Source organism: Passer domesticus, chromosome 18, assembly GCF_036417665.1.
Source record: "Passer domesticus isolate bPasDom1 chromosome 18, bPasDom1.hap1, whole genome shotgun sequence".
Taxonomy (NCBI): Eukaryota; Metazoa; Chordata; class Aves; order Passeriformes; family Passeridae; genus Passer; species Passer domesticus.
Window position 1 is genome coordinate 5,456,249 of NC_087491.1, and position 17,739 is coordinate 5,473,987.

The window sequence follows — 17,739 nt, forward strand, 5'->3', positions numbered from 1 at the left end:
TGAACTACCACAGAAACTATGACCAAGGTCATCTCTGGGGGAGGACAAGCCCCAGGGCAGCTTAGATCTATGTCCACAAGGGGTGCAAAGATTTGAGGTGTCATCCTGGTACTATAGAGAGATCCTCAGCCACATCTGACAAGCCAATAGGAACAAAGAGAGAGGGAAAAACTTTTCCAGGCCTATATTACACCCTTTACCCCCCACTCCTCAGTGTTTCCAAGCCCCCAGCCCACCCAGTTCAGGCTGGGTGATACAAACATTCATTCAAGACCACCCAGCTGCCAGGTGTCCCACCAGCATTCATCCAAGGACTGAGCAGGAGCTGGTGCTCCAAGGGGATGCAGGACAGCTTGGTGAACACCAAAAGGGGGCTTCTCTTAGCTACAAGGAGACCAGGGGATCACATTCCAGGGGCCAAGGGGGGGGTCACATCCCCAGTGACTAAGGGGGGGGTCACATCCCCAGTGGCCAAGGAGGGTCTCATCCCCAGTGACTAAGGGGGGCCACATCCCCAGTGGCCAAGCAGAGGGGTGTTCTGGGCACAGGGCAGGGCAGCACAAAGGGAAGGGACAGTTACCTGGGCCCCAGCTCATCCTCACTGCGCCAGACGAAGTCTCCAAACTTCTCGTAGTGGGAGTTGTAGTGGTGCTGGACTCGGAAGAGCATGGAAGCAGAGACCTCCATCAGGGTGTTGTAGGCTGTCTGCTGCTCCTTCCCGCTCGTGTAGCCGTTGTAGAGGTTGTAGATTTTGTCAGCTATCTCTGGAAAGGATCGAGACAGGGGATTAATGACCAGCTGAAGGTGGTAACATGGGGAGAGGAGGAGCAGAGCCCTTGGCTGGGCTGGCAGCAGGGGTTTGGCAGCTGGGGTGGCTGCCAGTCCCTTGGGGCTGCCTGCAGCAGGGGTCAGTGACTGCAGAGCATTCAGCAATTCCTCAGGCTGATCCTGCAGTGGGTGCCCTGCAGTGAGCAAAGCTCTCACAAAGCCTCCAGCAGTACTCCATGAAGGAGCAGAAGGAGAAGAGGCAAAAAGCTGCCAGGACAGGCAGATAGCCTTATCCTCCCAGGAAGGGCAGGCAAGCTCTTCCCAAATTCACCAAACCAAAAGCCGTTGGCAGTTATGGTGCTAAAGAGTGGGAAGATATCAACACTTGATCTCAGGATGGCTCTTCAGCCAGAAATGCAGCACCTCATCATTGTGGGCATCAGCTGGAGCAGCTCAGATGTGTTAAACAACAGCATAAACTATCTGCTGTAAAAAAAAAAAAAAGAAAATCTCTTTTTGGAGATGAGAAAAGCACAAAACTGCACCTCCTTCTTTCTCCTTAGTGTCCTCTTTGCTGTTTTTTCCCTGGGAATGCTTTTCTTATTGGACATAGAATTAAGCGCTAAACATTTTTTCTTTTCTCTGTGATATTCCCAATTGAAAGCAAGCAAGAAAGAGAAAAGGTAACATGATGGTGACACAGAGGAATCTTTTTAAATCTGAACACAGCCAGGTGCTCTGGTTTGGGTGTAAGGACAAGTGGGATCAGTTTCAAAACTGAACAATGCAAATGTCCAAAAGTAGCTGGGCTTTTATCAACATTTCTGTTTCCAAACTGATGCAGCTGCCCCCAGCATCCCTTCAAACACCCAGAGCCAAAGGTGCCAGGGCTGCTTCTCTCAGGTTTGTGAGAAGGGATTGCTCTTCTTCCAGGGGGCCTGTGTCAGACACACAGTACCAGCTCCCACAGCCCTGCATGGAAGGATGCCTGTGTGGCATCACAGAGTCATCAGCTGCCCAGCCAAGGAGACTTTGCCCCTGGACACTCCTGCCATTTGTCACCCATCCCCAGATGAACGTCCCTGCGCCCATGGGTGAATTTAAAGGAGTTTCCCACTGGGAGAGAAGGGCCTGGGCAGGTTTGTGGGAGCATGGTGACAAAAGAAAAATCAAAAATCAGCAGGAGATGTCTCATGGCATGGATCACGAGGCACCTGAACACTGACCTTCAGCCTTGCTGTCATCTACCAGCGGGCAGGCTGTCCTCAGGGTGACTGTGCTCAGCTCTGAGTGTCTCCCTCGTGTATCCACCGCGTACAGGGTAAATCTGGAAGGCAGGAAGCAAAAGGAGAACAAAGTCTTGATCCCTCAGTCCCACATCACCAGGTTGTTAAGAGAACTGGCCTTTAGAAGAGAAAGGAAAAATGTGGTCCAGGCACTGTCAGTCAGCTTTGGCATCTCAAGGAGATGTGAGAGGAGAAGCCAGGGACAGGAGCCAGGGCTGAGAGGACAGGCCACTTCACCCCTTTCTGGAATCTGTGGGGCTCCATTTCCTCTCCCCTCATCCCGGGGATCCCTGTGGGGCTTCACCCTGTACCCTCCTAACTGCAGAGTGATGCAGACACCTCAGGGCTGCTCTGCCATGCACTGATGTGAACATTTTAACACGGTGGTGTTTGTGAGCCGGGCTCCTCTCTGGCCCTTCTGGGAGCAGGGCAGTAATTCTTGCCGTAAGTGGGCTCTGTGCTGACAAGTGACAGCTCGTACTCATCCTGTGAACGGCCCTTGAGTTGTTTGCTCCCTCATTTCCTCACAAGGGTGGGGCTGGCCAAAGGGTGGGAATGATAATTTCACACTTGAAGCTAATGGAGAGCATCTGACAGTAAAATATGGCTTTTGTGCCTGATGGAGCATTGAATAAACAGGCTGTGGCTGCATGGAACGTCCCGGGATGCTGAGCTCAGAGTCCTGCTCGGAGCATCAAAGCTCCAAGACGAGAATGCTTCTTCGCAGCAGGGGTGACAATCTTCTGTCCACTCTCCCAAAGGGCAGCAGTTCATGTTTATTCACTGTGAGCTGGGCATGGCAACTCAAGCTGGCTTTGACAAAGTGCAGGGGCTGGTTTGAACCCCTCAGAGTCTGAGATGCCTGGTGGTGGGGTTCCCAGCCTGAGAAATAACATGCCACCCCTCCTTAGCCTAAGGCAAAACTGACCAGCTCTTGCAAGTGAGTGTAAGGAGTATTATAAAAGCAGCTGAAGCTTAAATGGGATTGAGACCCTGATGTCTGTTTATTTAAGTAATGGTCCTAAGTCCTTAGCATCCTTGGGGGTGACAGAAGCAATGCCTCCCTCTTTCCACCCCACACACGAGCACTGCCAGCCCCCTCTCTCCTCCCTGCAGGCCCTGCACATCCCACATGTGGCTGATAAGAACTGACATCTGCACGGTAGCAATTCCCAGCACAGGACATATTCCCTGCAAGCAATTAGCATTAGCTCCCTGACAATACTTGCTGTCTGAAAAGATGCCAGCAGACTGCCAAGGAACTCACTTGTGTGCAGGGACAACTCCCATTTTCACAAAGCTGGGGCACACAGGGGATGCAGACACTCAGCTCACCCAAGGAGATGCTATTTAATCCTTTTGGCATGACATCATTTTCCTTAATTTACCAGGAGCCTTGCTCAGAGTGGGAGTATCTGAAGAAGGACATCCACACTGTGCCACTTCACAAGTACCACACACAGGCTGTTCTCACTGAGGGACACCCAGAGCAATAGGGCAACACAGAATTCCATGCAGGAGTCTGACTGCAGGGCTCTGCATCCCATCCTGAAGGTTCCACTGGTCCTTTCCCTCCCTTCAAGGGGAGTGAGGAGTCTCCTGCTGGGAGCAGGGAAGGTTTCTGTCTCAGCAACACCAACAGGGGCACCCAGTGCAGGGTAGGGGCACTCCAGCCCCAGGAGATGAGGAGCTGGAGAACAGGGCAGGGACCCCCAGCTGCCCACCCACTGCAGGGCTCTTCTTGCTCATCAGCAGAAGCACAGCAAGCAGTAAGAGAGCTCAACATCAGGGTGCTGCTCCCCATCACCATCCTGGGGTCCTGGCTGTGCTGCTGTGTTTGCTTTGGAAAAAGGGTGAGCACAGCTAATGTGTAACCTCTGCTCTGCCTGTAGCAGCTCAGGCTGGCTCCATTAGCTCTGAGGCAATCAGTGCCAGAGCACTTTCCTTGGAAAACAGAAGACTTGTATCAAAACATATTTGTAATATTCAGCAATTAGTGCCCATTTCACCTATTCAACCGTCAGTGGGGTCAGGAGGATTGGTTGGGTGTTGAAGCACATCCACCCCTTTGGGTGATGCTGAAGACCTGTGTGAGCCTTTCGACTGCACTTCTCCCCTCTGCCCAGCTCACACAGGAGCAAAGTCACTCAGCTGCCAAGAGCATTTCTCCTGGTCAGGCCTGGGTTAAAAAATAGTTGTCAAAAAACAAGCCCTCATTTCATCTTTTTTTTCTTTTTTTTTTCTTTTTTTTTTTTATGACGTAAGGAAAAAAAAAAAAAACAACCAAAAAAACCCAACAATGTAAATGGAAAAACATCAGAATCAAAGTGATTTTGATCTTGTCAAAAATTCTTTTTTTTAAGAACAAACCCAATTGCTTTACCTCACCTGGAGCCAGTCCTCTTTCAAGAACCTTAGAGGAAACTCTTTCATCTCCATTCCTTGTGAATGACATATTTTGGACTCAGCACCAATCACCCCAGCTGGGTGGAGACTGACAGCCCAGCAGCACACAGTCTCTGCACCTCTCCAGCTCCTTCCAGCCAGTGACCTCAGAAGGTTTTAACATTAATTACAGTCCAAAAGATCACCCTGAAGCACAGCAGTATTAATAGCTCTGTTTTATCGACAGTAAACAGAGACATATGGGGTGAAGCACAGTGCCCCGGAGAGGCTCAGTGACATGAACAGTTTGAAAACTCGGGAGATGATGGTTTCCAATCTTGTTCTCAAACCACTTGACCACCCAGCCTCTGCAGCAAAACAGTTTTATGGCCAGTTAATGGCACTGTGCAGAGTGCTGGGGTTTAGTTTTGTTCTTTTATTCCCGGAAATGGACAATTAAGAGAAGAGAGTGCAAAGACCTGTGTCTTTGTGTCTCTGTGCAAACCCAGCATTCACATCTTGCTGGAAACCTTCAGCAGATGCAGGCAACGAGCAGCCTAGGACCCCAAGGGACACCAGTGGGGTGGCCAGTGGCAGGAGAGACCACCACTGCATGGGAAGGATGGGGATGTGGCTTTAAGCTAAAGGAGGGTGGGTTTGGATGAGGTATTAGGAATAAATTCATTGCAATGAGGGCGGTGAGGTTACCAAAACAGGTGTGGACTCCACATGCCTGGAGGTGTTCAAGACCAGGCTGGGCAAAGCTTGGAGCAACCTGGGATAGTGGAAGGTGTCCCTGCCCATGGTAGAGGGTGGGAATGAGATGAGCTTTCAGGTCCCTTCTAACACAAAGCATTCCATGATTTTGCACCTACATGACAAACCAGGGGAAAATCAAAGTGATCACACTGAGGGAGGGAGCTACGCCGAGGGCAAGGTGGGATTTTGCAGCACTCCATGGAGATCCTCCTGCCCCACTTAAGTCTGTTACAGAGTTGTGGGCCAAGACCAAACCAGGCATGGTCCCCACTGATGAGGATAGAGCTGCACTTGAATAGGCCATCCCTGGTAATTTGTAAATGAATGAGGCCAAAGAGCAGTTCTGAGCGCTTTGCCCAAGGCAGAGATCTCTGGGATGAAGCCAAAGCCAGAAACTGAAAGGTCTCAGACCTACAGTCATTGCACAAAACCACATCAGACAACCTGGAATGCCATATGGTAGCTACGATCTGGCAGAAGCTCCTTTATACCCTGGAGATGTTTTATTTAGTGATAAACCTTCCTCACCACATTTCCTCATCTTCTTCCTGCGCTTTCCAAAGGAGCTCCAGGCTCCCTGCTGCTGTCTCACAGCTGATTCTCTTCTTCACCTGATCCTACACGAAAACTTGTATATCTAGAAATACTAGAATGTATTTTACCTGAAGAGGTTTCAGAGAGGTCCAAACACATATGCTTTTGGCAGAGATCAGCCCTCCATGGCTGGAAATGCTGCCACCTCTGCAGCAAATCACAGCATACAAAGTCCTATAAAGTTATGCTGGTTAAATGCTTACTTCTAAATTCAAATCTATTGGGACCTGAAGGAACTTTCAGGGAGAGATAGAAACCAATCAACATTTGCCTCAGGAAATGTCAATACCTTCCTCGTGAATTCCCCACCCAGTGTTGGCTGACGGTTGGGTTTTATCACCAGGCTTAAGATGCTTCTTGGGGGAGGAAGAGAAAGCAAGAGGGAGATTTTAGTGCTTTGGTTCAAGGAACCCAATGGCTGTTGAGATTGTCCATTGCATTTCAAGAGATTTAAAACCCAGGAAAGAATGCTTCTATCCTTTCACAATGCAGAGAAAATAACCCAAAATACAAATTTATAAAGGCACAAAACTCTTAAGACTGAGAATGAAAGCTCAAAACATGTTACTTATTTATAGACAGCATGTTTTCTTAACTCCCTCTCATGATGCTCATGACGTTTGAGTGCTTTACTCATGATCCTTATTTGCGGGAAGCGAGATAAGGACTTCTGAGTCTGACCTTCCTTAGCTTGGCTGCTGATTTCTTTATATCCTACAGAGATACCACAGGCATTTCTGGTCTGCCTTGTCTGCTCTTCCTGAGGCCTTTGGGCTGGTGCAGCTGCTCCGTGAGATGCTGTACCACGTGGGCTGCCTGGGCTGCAGAGAAGGGTTCTGATAAGGAGCCCAATTAGTGCTCCTGCAGATGCCAAGCCCCCACGCTCATTAAGCATGTGTCTCCTGGGAGCTGGCTGCACCCAGCAGCAATGGCTGTGTGGCCAGCCCAGGCTCTGAGAGGAGCCCATGCGGATGAAGGACAGGGCAGAGGTGCTGCTCCAGAGCCCAGTGTCATGCAAAAACGCAGCCTCAAGCTTTCCAAAGTGGTGCAACCACAAGATGCTCCTGCCAGTGGGGCTTGGCTTGAGCTTGGCTACTCTGCCTGGGCTTGGTGCCGTGTTCCTGCAGCCACGAGACTCTTGCTGTTAACTCCAGCAGCTCGGCGAGGGCAACCCTGGCCGGCGTCCCACACACAGCGTGATGGATTCTCCCTCCCCTGGCAGCGTGGCTACCACCACCCGTCATGCCGAGCCTGAAAACACAAATCCTGCCTTGGCTGAGGTGTTACACGCACGTCCTGCCATCACTCCCTGGCTGGTCACAGCTTGTCCGTGCCTCCTGCACAGCCCAGGCTCGCGGGGCTCGCACGCACCCAGCCCCACGCTGCCGAGGCAGCTCCAGCGTGCTGACACACACACATCACACCCTGCCTTGCCAGCCCTTCTCGCTTCCTGTTCCAGCTGAAAAACAATGCTGAGGCCTCCCTTTAAAAGCCCTCAGTGGAGCAGCTCTTGGCATTCCGTGCTTCCCTGCTGCCCAGTGATCTCAGCACGGAGACTGGGCACGAGGGATGGGGGCCGGGCTCGGGCTGTGCCAGGACGTGCAGAATGGAGCTGCCGGAATGGTGCCCCCAAACACACACATGGGTGGGAACAGACCCATCAGACCCTGCAGTGTGCTTGTGGGACCCAAACAAACTGTTCTCTCCCAGTCTTGTAGTCTGGGATTGTCCTCAGCTCCCAGACACCAAGGTGAGGGGCTCTCAGGAGGCTTGAGTGTGGAGTGTGTTTCCTTGTCCTGATACCCACAGGTGGGCAGCATTAAACCTTCATCCCAGCATTTCCTGAAGCTAAAAGCATCCATAAATTACACACACAGTTTCCCTAAAAGATACTTCTTGAGCAGTGTGGGAGCCATGGGGTGCTGCAGAGTGGAGCAGAGCTTTGGGTGTGCCACCCCCAGCCACATGCCATGGGCTGTGAGTGGTCCAGGAGCCACCCACCCACTCCTGCCTCCTCACCGTGGGCTTGTACATCCCCTGTAGAGCCTCCCAGCCACTTCCATTGAGGAACATGGAGCAGGAGTGGGGCTTGCCTGCCAGGAGCTGCCTGAGCAGTCATGGAAAGGGGTGTCTGTGTCTAGTGCAAGCATTCCCAATTCAGAAACCATTAGAATTTAAAAAGAAATCAAATCAAATAAAAAGCAGCCGGTCCACACAAGCCACAGGAATGCAGCTGAGCTAATTGACGACTCTGTGATTTGCAAAAATTAAGAGAGGTAAATGAGACCAAACCCCCCCCCAGTTTCTGCAGCAAACGCTGAGCAGACAATTAGCAGGGGGTGGCTTTGGGAAGCAGAGGATTTCTTGGTCTATTTGTTGGGCTCTGGCTTTGGGCTTGCTCATGCCATGCCCATGTCCTTGGAGCCAGGGGAGGGCTGGTGTCCTGGCAGGGGACTGACCACACTGCATCCCTGCCAAAGGCCCTGCTGGAGGCCTGGGATTTGGGCAAAACTTTACAGGGCAGTGGTCACTCTTGTGCCATCTCCCTGGGGCTGGCACTGCCACAAGTGTCTTCTGTTGTTCATTGTCTTTGGTTCCAGCTCTGCTTTTCTTTGGTAAGGAAACAGTGGACAGTGCAAGCCTGAAATAATCTTTTAGAAAGCTCTCCTCACTCTTCTACGAACCAAGAAAAGGACCTTTTATAACTGAGCTGCTTTTAACCATCTGTGACAGTGACCTGCTCCCATCAGCATGATGGAGGAACAGGTTAGCAGCAACTGGTGCCACACTGGAGTATCAAAACCTTGCCATTGCACCAATACATGGGGCTGTCAGTAAACTCTTCTCATAATTCACACTTTTTTTCTTCCCAGGACAGCAAATGTTGCCCGACTAATCGTTGTCCTTCAACAGATGTCTCCCAACAAAACCAGACCACAGTTGTCAGACGTACCTGCCAGGACAAGCCTCAGGTGTCTGATGCCTTTTGGAAGGGGATAAAACAGTGCCCATCAAATACTGGAGGAAGGAGGCAGGAGGAAGGCACAGGCTGCTCTGCACAGCAAGAAGCTCTTTGATCAGGAAGACCTTGGGAAAAGGGCAGAGGAGACTTCATTTCTGAGACAGTGAGGGCAGGTGGAGCTGCTGTGGGGCTGGGGACAGCCTTGAACAGCCTGGGGTCCATTTTTGCTTTGTGCCAACCCTGGGAAAGTCACCCGGGGTTATCCACATTGCAAGGTTGCCTGAATTGCAGCAGATTCCATGGCATGCTCAAAAATAGTGACTGGAGAGCATAGTGCTTCTCACAGGGAGGAGGGCAGGGTCAGTGATTGCTGATGAATTACAGGGCAGCAGTGTGGGACAGTGTCACTTTGGTGTCACAGCATCCCACACCTTGCTGCCCCAAGTCTCCTGGGCTTGCCCTCTGAGCTGTGAGGCCACAGGGAGCCAAAAGCTGGAGTAGGCAGGTTTGGGTGCTGGTCCCCTCAACCCCTTGGCAGCATCTGCCCTGCACCTGAGCCAAACTGTGATCCAGATTTGCTCAGCTCTCTCTCCTTTGAGCATTTAATCAACCTCCTTTTGTTTCAGATCCCTGTTAAACAGGATCCAAACAAAGGGTGAAGGGGGAAGAAAGAAAGAAATTAATTAAAAATCCTGACCACTCCTTGCTACTGCCTGGATCTATTGTCTCCCTGACAAAGAAATGCCCAGCAGGGCATTCACCTTCCAAGCCTCAACCACGGCATCTCAATTTCCCAAGATTTCCCTCAAAACCCTGTCAATAACCCATCGGAGAAGTGATTCCCATTACTGCCATGGCTGTGAAAGAAGCCTTGATACACAGGCCACCTTCTGTTCCCAAGAACCCTGCTCCTGAATGATACCTGTGTTGGACGGCCAAGATTCCACGGGAGCCCCTCTGCCAGCCGGACACCTTGTGAGCAGAGGTGCCAAGACTGCCTTAGGTGAAAACGTGTTTCACTGGAAATGAGGGGAAAATGCCAGACAGGCCAGGGCTTCATCCAGAAGGTGCAGGAAGATCATTGCCACCCTCCTGGCTGCTGCCTCCCCAGCGTGTCTTCATCACCACCCTGGGGCTGAGAGCTCCAACAGAGCCACTGTCCCTCCTTGCCTTTTTCTCTGCCTTATGATCTCCTCCTTTGTCCCCCCTGATCCTTGCCAGCTGTTGCAAGAAGCAACAGCTGGCAAGATAATGACCCCCACTTCCCTCCCTCTCTGAGTGCATCCTTCCAGGAGCAAGATAATGACCCCCCCTTCCCTCCCTCTCTGAGTGCATCCTTCCAGGAGCAGCTTTATCCCTCTGTAAAATGAAGAGCAGAGCAATCTTCTCTGGAGAAAAGCTTGGAGCTCCTGATGGAGATGGGATGTGGATGAGAGAGCAGCTCCTTGGCGTGGCAGCAGGACAACACACCCAAAACAGCCACCCTGACACCAGATAACATTAACACAGCTGATGTCGCAACCCTGGGGCTTTAGCTCCTAGGCACTCTCCAAGGAGCAAGGAGGATTTAATTAGCTTGGAGATGCCCCAGCAGAATTGTAGGGTGTCCCATAGCGATGGCTCCCAGCTGTGAAGGCAGAACCATGGCAGCAGAAGCAGGATCATCATGGAATTACCAGCTTTGGAGAGGCTGGAGAGAGGGTGTTTGAGGTCCGTGTTTCTTGGCAGTCATAATGTCCTTGCTTTCGTCCTGCTGGCTGTGAGGATGAAGATTTGCAGATGTGTTTCTAAAGGCTGCGCAGTAAGAACTGGCCCAGCTATTCCCAATATTCCCCATCTGTCTCAGGGCTTGAGGCAAGGTGTTTCCCCCACTGCCTGGAAAGGCCACAGAAGGTCCCATGTTAGCCAGAATGTGAATTGTAACATCCTTTGGTGGAGTGAAGAACCAGAAGGAGGTGATAATAAGCCACTGCAGGCTGGTGCTTTTGTCTCCAGTGAAGCAACAGCAGCTCATTAGTCTGTGAAGTTCCAGAGTCCCTGTTCTGCTGGAATGCCCAACAAAGCCCTTGGACAGAGGTCAGATGAGTTGCCTCTGACTCCCTGTGCTGCTGGAACAATTCCTGCTGTGCCACAGCTTGGGTTGGTGCCCAAAGCTGCCAATGAGGGGCTGGTCCTGCTCGGGCTACAGAGCATCAGTGAGAGCTGGAGATGGATCGAGCTGCCCTTGGTGCAGCAAAGGAGGGCTTTCCTCAGGCTCTGCATCCCACGTGTCCCTGAGGGCCTGCCACAGCCTTTGCAAGGGCACTGCAATGTGCATCAATCCCCCCAGCTCCTCAGGGCAGGGTATTCCCTGGCAGCACCTGCATCCTCTCTTCCTCCTGTGCAACACCTGCTGCTGTCCCCATCAGTTTGGGACACCCAGCCCTGTTCCCTCTGCCACAGAGACCCCACAGCCCCCAGGCCCAGCTTTGCCGAGGCTGGGACTTGGAGGGTAAGTTTTGCTTTTAGGGGAGGTTTTGCTTGTCTTTGCAGTGATCTGTGGGTGGGTGGATTTCAGCCTCATCTCACAGCATTGGTGCTGTGTGCCAGGTGGGTTATCCCAGAGTGACACATCCCTTTAGTACCTTCCTTGGGCCACTTATGGGATGGCTGCCATCCTCCTCTGTGAAGAGACAGCAGTGCTCAGGGTGGCTGTGGCTGGCTGCAGGGGATGAGCAGGAGAGAGAGAATAAATATTCAGAAGGAGAGAGAATGAATACTCTTCCTCCAGATGTGCCAAGGAGAAAGGAGAGACAAGCAAAACCCTGGACCCCTGCAGGGAACTCCACAATGGAAATGTTCACAGCTAACCATCCCTGCTGCTCAACCTACGAACACTCTGCAGAGCTTGGCCATCACCGGCCCTGGGGACATGGGCGAGAGGAAGGTTGTGACCCCTGGCAAATTGGGAAATCTTTGCCCCTCCCAACCTCATAGTCCCTCTAAACAAGAACCAGACACTCCACAGCATGCTACCCCTGAGATCCCCTTGGTAGGGCTTGTTCTCATTCTCCTGGGGGCTTGGCTTCCATCTGGACTGCTGGTTGAAATCCAGCCCGGGCTGGTAGTGACTTCAAAGGGCAGTGTCATCTGAGGAACAGTGGGTGGTCCACGGCAAGCAAGTTGATGGCTGACTGTTCTTATAAAAGGCACCACAGTAGGGCCCCCTGCTTTCAGAAGAAAGGCAAGGGCTGCACTGTCTGCAGGGAGCAGAGCTGGTCCTGGGCCTGAGGGACAGTCACCTTAGTGAACTGGCACAGGGAGGTGGCTGTGCACCCCTGAGGGCAGAGCTCTTGATCTGTCTCCACTGTGTTTGTACCCAGCACTGCTGGCCAGCCCTGACTTCACCTTGCACAGGCAGCAGTGTGAAACAAAGCCCAGCAATAACGCACATGGGAGAGGGGCACCCTCTGAGCACCCCAGGCAGGATCCCAAAGAGACAAACTCCAGCTGGGCTCTGGGAGCTCAAGGGCAGCCAATGAGGCCCTGCAATGGCCTCAGTGTTGGCACGGAGATGGTGGCAGGTAGGGATGCTGTGTGCCAGCCAGAAGGATGCCAGCCAGATCTGCATTGCCCACTGTCCCTGTGCCCCAAGGCCCCCAAATCCAGGGGCATAGGGCAAGGAACTGGCAATGAGCAGGAGATTCTCACAGGTCCAGCAGGCAGACAGAGAGGGTGGAGGGCAGGATAGGGGGGCAGGGGGGCCCAAAACAAATAATAAAAACAAAATCCCAGTAAGCATGTTAGAATTCGTTTGAAGTGCAGAGGAGCTTTCAGGCAGGGTTATGCACATCTCCCAGCCCGGCGTGATTTACACATTCCTTGCAAGCAATGGAATCTTCCCTGATTTGAAGTAAAACAGATGTTTTGGGGTTTTCTTTCCCCCCCTCCCCACCCTCTTTTAATCATTTCTTTATTGAAATGATGGTTGTACAGACAACCGGCTCAGAGCCAGAGCCCTGCTACCCCAGAAGCCAGGACCGGAGACCCTCTGTCCTGTGCCATGGGAGAGCCCCTTGTCAGTGACTGTATTTGGGCTTCCAGAGGTGTGGAGCCAGCCCTGCTCTCCTGCAAATGCTGTTCCAGAGACATCGCTCCCTGCAGGTTTCTTCCCTTGTTTTTCACTCTGCAGGGAAAGGGAAAGGATTGTAACTCCCTGCAGTTTTCTTCCTCTGCAGCTACAGCTGATCCTCCATCCCTGCTCCAGCAGCCTAGGTCCAGGAGACCTTCTAAACCTCCACCACCAGTCCAGGAGATGTGTTTGATGGGGGGACTTGCCCTTGTTTCCACACTTCAGTGTCACACCTCACCCCAGGTGTGCTCTGTCCCAGCAGTCTGGATTGGGAAGGGCAGCCTGGTGCCTGGTCCATGCCCAGGGACTGGCAGCAGCAATGCTGCTCACACACCCCAAGTGAAACAACCCAGCACCAGGAATGGTGTTGGGCAGGCTGGAGCTGGGATATCTGTTGATTTCAGCACCATGTGATCTCAGTCAAGTTAGTTTGCCTCTATTTTTGTCACAAGTTTTTCACCCAGGAAAATTATTTGGGGAAGAAGCATCCATTTCCCAAAGGGATGCAGAGCACCAAGTGCAGTGGGGCTTCTGAGTGCTGGTTGATGCTGCAACCTACCAGCACAGCCATGCCCTTGAGTTTACACTCAGAACAATAAGTCATGGCCAGTAGCAAATCCATCCAGCTGCCCCATCTTTCTTTTTCTTTCTCTATTTTTTTTTTCCTTTTAAACCCTGTTGTTCTTTCTCAGTACTTCGTTGGTGGCAGGGTGGGAAGGTTTTTTGTAACACATTCACGTACCAGTGGGACTCACTCCCATTCCCGTCTGGTACAAGAGATTGCACAAGAGAGAGAAACAAATGGGGATGAGGAAATGCGTGTTTATGAGAGGCAGCGCTGTCATCGTGAGCAAGGGACCCCCCGCAGGAGAGCCGGCCTGGGAGCCAGTGGATTTCCATTCTCCCCTAACACTCCATTCATGCCTGGTTTCATACCTCCCTGGGGACTGGGGACTGGCCGGGGTCCCACGGCCCCGCGCGGGACTCCCAGCCCCTTGTGCCGCCTCCTGCGCTATTTGTTGTTGGGTGGAAAGAGGGAGATGTTGTTGTCTCATAAAAATGATGAGTTGAGAAAGAGCAGCAGCTTTTGCCATTGTGTGCACTCCTTGTTTTCCTGCTAAAGCAGAGGAAGGTCTTTCCTCCTGCATCACCTCTCCTTTGCCATGTTCTTTGTGCTCCCCTGCTGCCTATTCTGGCAGGGCTCTTCCCTAACATCACCATGGATTCTCTCATGGACCTTCCTGCTCATGCTGTGGTTGCTGCCATGAGCCTTCTCCTGACCTGATCAGGAACCCTCCCTCTAATCCAAACCACATTGCTGCCTGATGTGATACAGTCACCAGTAAATAACCTTGACTGCAGTGGTCTGGAAGAGCCAGGGATCCTATATCACTGCTATTAATGATTTAGGATTGTGCATCATTTGCAGATGACACAGAGAGGGTCTCATCCCTACTTCCCCCACCCAACCACCTCCTCCAGGACATTGCATGCCCCCCCTCACTTCAGGTAGCTCTAAGTGAAAGCCTGGGTGACAATTCCTCCTACCTGACACTGGTGTGCACACAAGGAATGGGAATGGCTGATTTCTGTGCTCCCTTGTGTGCTGCAGAGCTCCCAGCAATGGGGCTGGGGCTCCCCCACAAACAGGTGGGGTATTAATAAAACCAAAAGTAATCGCCCAGGCATGCATACTACAACCCACTTGGGTCCCTCTCCCGCCTGCTCCTGCAAGCCCCTGCCTCCCCCTGCTTTCTTCACACACCTCAATTTCATTATCTCTGATCTGGAGCTGCCCATTACATGCTTTCTGCCAACATAAATATTTAATCCCGGTGCATTGCACGGAAAGGCCCTTGTGGAGTTAATCCTTCAACTCAAGTTTCCACTTGGAAAACAATTTAGCTTGTGGCAGGGCAGCAGGTACGAGGCAGGGACAGAGCCCGGAGCTGGAGGTGGCCTGGAAGAGCTCGGGAGCTGTGTGTGGGGTGATGCAGGTGGGCTTCATTCTATGGGGTGGGCTTCATGCTGTGGGGTGGGGTGGCTCTCCTGGAGCTCTTCTTCACTGGGGTGAAGCAGGGATCAGGAGGGTTTGGATAGGTAATGGAAAAGCGACAGGGGTCACTGCAAGCTGCTGCCTGGCAAGGGAGGTACAAGGGGCACTGCCAAGGGGGACTCCAGGTGCAGCACTTTGCTGGGCTTCAGCAGCGTTTGGGACATCTGTTCTCTGTGTGCTCAGCTGCAACAATGTGGAAAGCCCAGAGTTTATCAGTTTTCTTCACCTGCCAGGGTGGGTCTAAGCAGCCACACGATCCCACACTGCTCCACCTCTAAATTCACCTGCAACCCAAAGGCTACTTAAAGCAGGATCTGGCCATGATTTTGCCTGTGGGCTATGAAGTAGGGTTATGGGATCATTGGTGTGTTTATGGGGCTGTTGGGTAGCACTAAAGTACCTGCTGTGGTATGGGACAGACCCTCAGCAATGTGAGATGTCGCAGTGCCAGGTCCAAAGCTATAAAGAGCATGGACAGAAATGAATGAGGATGGATGAGGGGCACCCTGCTCCTCATCCATCCACCTCTGTGCCCTCAGGAGGGCAGCACCCATGCGGATGCAACACCACAAAACATCCACCAACCTAACAAAGCCCTCAGACCCAGAGGGGAGGGGCACAAGGGGCCAAGACCACCCCGCAATGCAGGGCCAAGAGTACAACTTGTGGCAGCTGAAATGGTTTGAAATCCTTCCCCTTACATCAGCAGTGACGTGTCCAAACACTGAAGAAATATTTTGGTTTCAGTTGCTTTGTCTGAGAGGTTTCCCCAGCAGCCTGGGGTGGGTGTCCTGGAGACCAACCAGCCCTCCCCAGCATCCCCTGCCCCATGTGAGAAACTGGGGTGTGCAGGACACATCCCCACGGACCCTGCCCAGAAAGGCTGGAAGACTGGCATGTTGCAATGATGCAAACCAGAGGGAAGGAAAACATGAAAGTATCCCAGCCCTTCTGTGTGAGGTTGTGCAATGAGATTAGGAGGGGAGGCCAATCCTGTAGCTGCAGAGCAGTGGGAGATGCTCAGAGGGAAGGAGAAAACTGGCACACCCCAGACCTAGCTCAGGTTGCTGCTGCCATGGGCTGCCCTGGAGTTTCCCTGGCAAAAATCAAGAGGAGAAAAGATGGAAGACAAGCAACAGACCCTGATCCAGGGGTATGACAGCCCAGAGCTGTGGCAAGATGGCAAGCTCACTGCCCAGGTGTTGGGACAAGCTACTGGGACATGTCCCTGTGAGCCAGCTTTGAGCTCCCTTCACACCCATCCTGCCAAAGCAGTGTCTACACACCCAGCTCCATCCAGTGAAAACAGGACCCTACTGACCCCTCCATCCACCATCCCTTGAACAACCAGCACCCCACAGACCCTACCTCTTTTTTTTTTTTTTTTTTAGAAAATTTACATCATGACATAAGCTTTGGCTCCAAGGGTTTTTAGGGAAAGCCAGGGTATTTTTTTCCCCTCCTCATAACAGAAACCATATTGCTGTGTAATCAAATTTGTCTCATTCCTGATGAAGGAAGCAAGTGTGTGTGTGTGAGAGGTGACCAGGAGCAATGGGGGCATGTGTGGTGGGAGCAATTGCTCTGAAGGTACTCCAAGGAAATATCCTTGGCAGTGGCAGCAGATGGGGGTGACCAAGCAGAGACCAATGGGCCACAGCTCAGCACAGAGCATCACCCACAGCAAGCCCCAACTCCCCACGTGGTTGCCATCTCTGCAGCCCAGCAGAGATGCTCCTCGCCTTTTTCTCTCATTTTTCTATGGATCTCCTCACTGTATTGGAGCCCAGCAAGGGGTGTGGTTCAGTTTTAATGTATGTTTTACAGGTGGAAAACTCAAGAAGAAGCAGCTACTTTGAGGTTACTTTTTGCATGCCTGTTTAACTATGTCACAAATTCAGCTGAAGCCAACAGGAGCCGTGGCTCTGATGGTGAAGCCTTGAACACGATGCTCCCAAAATGGAGATGTCTCAATTTACTGGCTACTTTTGCAAACACAGGCAGGGGGGAAACAACCCAAACCCCAAGGAATAAATTAAAGGCCATTTGAGATCTGGGCAGGGGCTCCATTGCCTGCAGATCTCCCGTGACAAACTCCCTGCAGAAACTCCCTGTTTCTCTGGGAAAGAGCCATGGCCCTGAGGGGGAGAAGGGGTGGCAGAGCTGGAGTGGTCACTTTGTGCTGATAAACTCAACTTTGGCGTGATCAGGAGGTGGGTGCTTACTGATGTAATGTTCTACACAAGTCGGAGATTAAAAGACTTTTGGTTTTTTTTTAATAAATAACACACAAACAAAAGGAAAATGAAAATAACAAAGTGTTCTCTGGGAGACAAGGCTGGTGAAGGACTCTCTGTGCTGTTGTTACAAGAAAAGGATGGGCTGGGATATGCTGCAGGTGTCCTTTGGAAAAATGAAACAAAAAATAAAGTTTGACTATTTTTATGGACTTGCAGCCATATGTGAGAGAAATTCACATTGCTGGGCTGAGCTGGAAAAGAACTTGTAGCTCATGGCATCCAAACTTTGCTTTTGAGAGTGGACAAAAAGATGGGCAGGTAGGATTAGCTTGTGACTTATCCTTTTATTCAGAGAAGTATCACTGTCAAATATCTCCACCTTTGGGGAGCTGGGGTCCCACCCAGAGTCTGTCTGAGCTGATTTACCCCCAGGCTGTGGGGATAGTCTGGGTTCAGGTAAGACCTGTGGGTTCAGTAGTGACTGAACACCTGGCAGCACAGGAGCTGGTCACGTCCTTCCTTGGGCATGTTTGCGGACAGTATTGTGCTGCTTTTGGCCACTCTTTAAAGCTTGAATA

General features: G+C 51.7%; 1 protein-coding gene across 1 annotated transcript in view; it reads right to left on the bottom strand.

Moving 5' to 3' along the window:
- ASTN2 (astrotactin 2) overlaps positions 1 to 17,739 on the bottom strand; it is a 319,347-nt gene that overhangs the window by 6,168 nt on the left and 295,440 nt on the right. The window contains exons 21-22 of the mRNA XM_064393831.1: positions 1,995 to 2,095; positions 581 to 764 (exon numbers count right to left, since the gene is read on the bottom strand). Of these exons, the coding sequence (XP_064249901.1) occupies positions 581 to 764; positions 1,995 to 2,095 (285 nt within the window). The remainder of the gene's footprint in view (positions 1 to 580; positions 765 to 1,994; positions 2,096 to 17,739) is intronic.